Here is a 6906-nt window from a genome sequence, read left to right on the forward strand (position 1 = left end):
GTTTATACATAAAAATCACAAAAGGTAATAAATTTTCTTAATCTTTATAAAATAGTTTATATTTTAATCTTTTTCTTTTTTACTCCTCAATAAATACATATATGTAAATTAATTAATTAATGATTAGATGAAAAGTATGAGTACAATTAAAAAGAATAGATGAAGTATTATTTATTGTTGTTCCTAATTAATTAATTAATTAATTAATGATTAAATGAATTACATATTTTTAGCATGTTTTAGCTGTTCATTATAATAATTGTTGTGTAAGAGAAAAATATTTATCCCAAAATAATTATTATTTTAATTTTTTAATGTAACAATAATTATTTTTTCATTTATATCCTTTATAATATTAGTGATGTACAATAAAATCTACAAATTAATTAATGATGATATAATATAAATTTTATAAAATTATTATTTTCTTTCATTTATTTTTTATTATTTTATATATATAAAATAACATAAGATGATAATTATTTTAGGACAGATAGAATCATATCTTTATTAAATATTTCTATTTTTTTCAACCCATGTCCTTAAATGTAAAAGTGCATAATTTTCACTCATTGTTATCTTTTTTTTTAATATATATAAGTATATTCTTTATGTGATATAGAATTAAACAAATAAAATGAATGGAGAATAATTGGAATTATATGCAATTAATATTGAAGCATGCATGCCTATTAACTTTTGGCATCCGTGTCTTAATAAAGGCTCATGGGGAACATGCAGAGAGACAACCAATCCGAAAGCTATCATCTTAATTAATTAAAGAGGGGGAGCAACACACTTGTATCTACCACTTTATTACCTGTGTCTACTTCTCTCAATAGTATAAGAGAAACCAAATTCTACATTGTGAATTTGTTTCAGCTTCCAAAACTATGAGATTCTCAGTCTTAACCTTTCTCTTATTCTTATTGGTAGCACAAGAAGCCACTTGCTTCAACAAACACACAACACTCGCTCATTTCAGGAACATACTTAAGAATAGAATGGCCTTTGCCCTATCCCAACCACCCTCAGCATCTCCAGAAACCAAAATGGTATTGGACAATATTTCTTCTTCTTTTAGAAGTTAAACTTTTTTATTTTCCGGCATTTGATTAATTTCTTTGAAACTGGAAGCTAACATCAATTAACCTCACTCATTGTTTGCATGGTGTTGGTTTTGAATATGGATTAGAGTGGGAGAGTGGTGTACCCAGTTGAGTATGGTGCAGACCCTACAGGGGCACAAGAAAGCAGTGAAGCAATTCTAAAAGCTGTTGGAGATGCTTTTGGGATTCTGAGTGAACTTGAGTTGGTGGCAGGAGTTAAAGACCTTGGAGGGGTTGTGATTGATCTTCAAGGTGGAAACTACACAATCAGCAAACCCATCACATTTCCTTCATCCGGTGGTGGCAATATTCTGGTCAGGATTTCTCTACTCCTTCTTTTCATGCTTGGTTTTTTTGTCTACTTTGGTGCAATACTACTGCTTTCTTTTGGTTTAATTTGCTGCTTTACTGTCTTTGAACTGGATCAAGCTAGCTTTAGCATAAAACTTTCTAAAAAAAAAATACAACTTTTTCATAAAGGAATTAAAAGCAACCATTACATTTATTGAACAAAAAAACACTAAAAAAAAATTAGGCAAGCTCTATTCTTATTATTTTCATTAAAAACGGTAGAATTAAGTTAGTTATTACTCTCTCTGTCACATTTTATTTGACGATTTAGTAAAAAAAAAAATAAAACTCATTTCGTTTTGATTGTCAATTTTACAATATAGATTACAATATAGATGAGAAAATAAAAAATAGATTTTATCTATTATATCCTTAATCATTTATTTATTGTGGAGTGAGAAAATGAAAATAATATAGATGAGAGAGAATCAAATTAATATAAAAGATATATAAGAAATATATTAAAATATTACATAATATTTTTTCGAAACTCTAAAATATTAATTATATTTCTTAATTTTTGTGATTAAATTTTCTATTTCAAATAAAATCAGATAGAGGATATCTTTGTCAATAAGGTTCCCATGAATTACTGTAAATCTTTTAATTCTTACAAATAAAAAAAAAAACATACAGAGGAACTATTTCATTTTGTTTGATATTTAAGATTTTAACACATAAATTAAGAAATATAATTAATATTTTAGATTTCACAAAAGTTATAAAGCAATTTTTTAATATATCTCTTATTTAGATGCTCTCCCATCTATATTTCTTTCTTCTGTTTTTCACTTTGTAATAAATGATTAAGGATACAATAAGAAAAAATATTTAATATTTTATTCATATCATAAATGGCAATCAAACTAAAACAAGATTTTTTTTACTAAAATGACAAATAAAATGGACGAAAGATAGTACTATTTGGTTTAAATTCTAGAAAGCAAAAAATAAATCTACTTAAGATGATATAAATGAATCAACTCTTAAATGATTAAACGAGTCAATCGATCTCAATTTACCAAAAGCAAGTCAGACATGTCCCACTTTTGAAAACTCGATTGAAAATATTAATCCACTTTTTTTTTCTTTTTTTAAAAAAGGAACGTATCTCTTATTTATGTACCCCAAAAAAAACATTTCTTCTCATTTAAAATTTATTAAAAAAATTATAAGTTTTAATACTCTTTTCATTGTATAATAATATTCTTTATTTAATGAATCTCATTAGTAATTTTATATTTTTAATACTATTTTCATTCCTAAACTTTTGTTATTTTAGTATTTTAAGTTTATTTCAAAATATTTGTGGCTTTAGTTCCCATGGAATATTTTTTTTCTAATTATATCTAGAGTTCAGCATGTGGATAAGTTCGCCCACGAAGTCCAGAGTCCATCAAGGCCACAACACATGAAGTTCTCATTCCAAATGGGTTCATTTTTAGCGAGCCCGCACCACATGGCTTATAAATTTAGTGTGTCGATCTGCATATGATAAAAAAAATTCAAAATTAATAAAAAAAATTAAATTTTAAAATAGAAAATTTGATCCATTTTAAACCATTTTAAGAACTAACTATGAATTGTATAATTAAAAAATCATTTGCTCAAAATGATAACATAATTTACATCTTAAGTCACTTAAAAAGTATTATTCTACATCATGTTTACTTAATATATATTATATACTAAATCAAAATATTATATCATCATTAAATCAAAATATTATATCATCATTTACTAAACATTGAATCATATAAAAATTATTTCATTTCTATGCTTTTTTTAAAAATTTTATATATACTCAATTTACATCCCTTATTTATTAATATTATATTTTTTATATTAAATTGTAAAAGACTGTGAGCCATATAGAAAATCTATTTAACTTATGGGTTAAGTAGATCAGACTAAAACATGTGTAATTTAAATGGGCTTAAAATATTCAGACTTATATATTATGAGGATTGTGGATTGTGAGTTTCATGTGTGACATGCCCACCCAAACCCAAATATTAAGTTATAACTATATCCATTCATATAATGGAGTACAAATTATGATTAAATTATTCACTTTAATTTACATTGAAAAGGAACATAATCCCTTCAAAGAAATAGATAAATTAGTTAAAAATAATATAGAAATTTGTAAAATAATAAACAAGAGCATTTTTTAATGTGTAAAACTTTTTAAAAACTGTACTTTCTGAATGGAACGAGTAAATTTTAATTAATAATAAAAAATGTATTATAAAGAATATTTAAGATATACTAGAAAGAATACTTTTTCAAATCTATTATTAACAATCTTTTTCTTTTATAAATATCCCCCAACATGATAAAAGCTAGCTATTTATTTTTTTCTTTTTCCTCGTATGAGTTTCTTTGATTTGAATTCTCTAAAGTCATTAAAAATAAGTGTAAAGTAAGTCTTTTCAATAGTTTGATGAGAAAATTAATAATTAGTATTTCATCATATATATTATTTATATTATGCATATACATATATTAGGGTTTCTTGTATTCTTTGCAAACTAACTTATTTCATAAAGCTGACATCGATTCTTCGATCGGTGCGTTTTCATGTGCTAAAGTTTGAGATTTGGCTTCTCTAAAATGAGAATATACACTTTAGAGGAGATACACTGTTTTTTTTTCTTGTACAAAGAGGAGATGCAATTTAGAGGACGAATATATTAAATATCAATATATTAAGAAAATGCTTGACTGGATCTTTTATTTGATTATTAAGGGAAGGAGAAAAATACAGTACAGTTTATGGCTAGCATTTGTATTTCTAATTGGTACTACCAAAATTGGATATCCAATTATCATCAACAGTTATGCCTTACTAAACTTTAACCATTCTCATACAAGCTTTGATAGATTGCAAGTGTATAATTAGTTAAGAAAACTATATGAGGGAAGTTAAACCCAAATCATTTTTGTATGGCAATAATGCTGCAGTCCTATGCTTAATCTCCTTACACCTAAACATGTACATAAAAAAATGATTTGATCAGGTAAAAGGAGGAACATTGAGAGCTTCTGATTCATTCCCTACTGGTCGACATCTAGTTGAGTTATGGGCTCCAAATTCCCAAAAGCTTCCAAAAACATCAGTTTTGAACAGCATAAAACTTCAGCAACCTAATGGCATTTACTATGAAGACATAACATTTAGGGACATCCTCTTTGATTCTAGCTACAAGGGTGGAGGGATATTCATTGTTGATTCTGTTAGAACAAGAATCAACAACTGCTTTTTCTTGCATTTCACCACAGAAGGGATTCTAGTCCAAGGTGGCCATGAGACCTTCATAACAAGCAGTTTCCTTGGGCAGCACTCAACAGTTGGTGGAGATCCAGGGGAGAGGGATTTCTCTGGCACTGCCATTGATCTTGCCAGCAATGACAATGCAATCACTGATGTTGCAATTTTCTCCGCAGCCATAGGGATTGTTCTTAGGGGTCAGGCCAACATGCTCACTGGGGTGCATTGTTATAACAAGGCCACAGGCTTTGGTGGCATTGGCATTTTGGTGAAACTAGCAGGGAATTCACAAACTAGAATTGATAATTGTTACATGGACTATACAGGTATGGGTTATTATATTAGTACACCCAGTTTCTCTTCCATCTCAATTTTATTCCATTTTTCTTCCTATATCTCTCGAATTAGATTTCATGCATTCACACATTAATTCATACCATGCGACGAAGATTGAACTTTTTATTTTTTAAATGTGTATTTTAAGTTGAATTTATTGAAATAACATATGTCCCATCTTCATCAAACAACTTTAATTGATGAACTACATAAATGCATATTTTTTCCTAAATGTTCTTTTATCACATCATTTGTCATATTTATCAATTTTTCTCTCTTCCTTTATTTTTCTTCTTTATATCTCTTTCTTCCTTCCACTCATACATATCAAAATTGAGGTGTACGTCTTTATATTTTAACCTTCCTAAATATCAAACACTTCATCAATAACTCTAATTTCTCTCTATCTCTCTCTGCTTATCGCGTCTCATAATCTATTATATCAATATTTTTATTTCTTCTCTTCCTATCTCTCTCAAGTTATCAATTGATTTTAGGTGTTCAAAATTTTTTTTTTCCTTAACTTTTTCCTTGCAGGTATAGTCATGGAAGATCCTGTTCAAGTTCATGTCACTAATGGGTTTTTCTTAGGGGATGCTAACATAGTTTTGAAGTCAATTAAGGGGCAAGTTTCTGGTTTGAATATAGTTAACAATATGTTCACTGGGAACCCCAATAATAAGGTTCCAATTGTGACCCTAGATGGCCAATTCAGTAACATTGACCAAGTGGCGATTGATAGGAACAATGTGATTGGCATGAGCTTGAGATCAACAGTTGGGAAGTTAACTGTGACTGGAAATGGCACACAGTGGGTGGCTGATTTTTCAAACGTTTTGCTATTCCCAAATAGGATTAGCAATTTTCAGTACTCATTTTATGCACAAGGGGAGCCAAAGTTTTTGGCACATTCGGTCACCAATGTGACTAATAATGTTATAGTTGTGGAAAGTGAGAAATCAGCTCAAGGGGTTGTTTCCTTCTTCGTTGAACAATGAGTTGTATAGGCTTTTCGTCTTTGTTTGTTATTCTTTGATGAATAAATTAAATTGTGATTCATAAAAAAGAAAGGAAACACAATTTTCATTACAGACTTCCAGTTAGTCAACGGGTTTCAAATATGAATTATGTATGACATTTTTCTCTTTTTCTCCGTGTGTGTATATTGAAAATATCTTGTATTTATAGAAAAAGAATCCATAAACTTCGCCATCAAAACTAAATTGAGTTATAAAGTTAGAGTGCACCTTTTTACTTCACAAGATTCAATCAACTAAGCTAGCACACCACATCATGGAAATGCTCCACCCTTGCTATGCAGAATATCCTTTCTTCATTATACCAGGAAAATATTTAACGGAAACATGAATCAAATTTAGACTTTTCTTTATATACAAAATTCAATTAATTCTTTTTTTTCTCATACCTTATTTTTCTTCAACTTCGTTTAAATAAAATTTACTAACGAAATATTATTATTGTGGGGATTCTAATACAAATTGAGTTGTTTTGTATGTTGAATTTACCTCATTTAAAGTTAAAATTAAAATTCATTATCAATGGATTGGGTCTAGCATAAGGGTTAGTATCAAGTAGTATCATGTAATGCGATGAATTAAGATTTGAATCTTTGTCAAAAGAGACATATTTATGTTGTGTACCTGATTGTGCCTTGAATAAAATTGTCTCTAAAGAAGAATACCCATGAAAAACTAAAAAGAAAAATCACTTTAAAGAAAAAAAAATATAAAGAATTGTAAATGTAAAAAAAAAAGGAACTCTTTTAATATGGTTACTATAGAATCAAAGGAGAAATGAGAATAGGAAAAGATAACA

General features: G+C 28.0%; 1 protein-coding gene across 1 annotated transcript; it reads left to right on the forward strand.

Annotated features, from left to right (window-relative positions):
- The first annotated feature begins 853 nt into the window (after nucleotides 1–853).
- Nucleotides 854–6176, forward strand: LOC100802482 (polygalacturonase QRT3). The gene is made up of 4 exons (XM_003547365.5): nucleotides 854–1055; nucleotides 1196–1423; nucleotides 4484–5060; nucleotides 5608–6176. Exons 1-4 carry the CDS (start codon nucleotides 894–896, stop codon nucleotides 6066–6068), a joined length of 1428 nt encoding a protein of 475 aa, XP_003547413.1. The 5' UTR covers nucleotides 854–893; the 3' UTR covers nucleotides 6069–6176.
- The last annotated feature ends 730 nt before the right edge of the window (nucleotides 6177–6906 follow it).

The sequence above is a fragment of the Glycine max genome, chromosome 15 (genome assembly GCF_000004515.6).
Source record: "Glycine max cultivar Williams 82 chromosome 15, Glycine_max_v4.0, whole genome shotgun sequence".
NCBI classification, from domain to species: domain Eukaryota; kingdom Viridiplantae; phylum Streptophyta; class Magnoliopsida; order Fabales; family Fabaceae; genus Glycine; species Glycine max.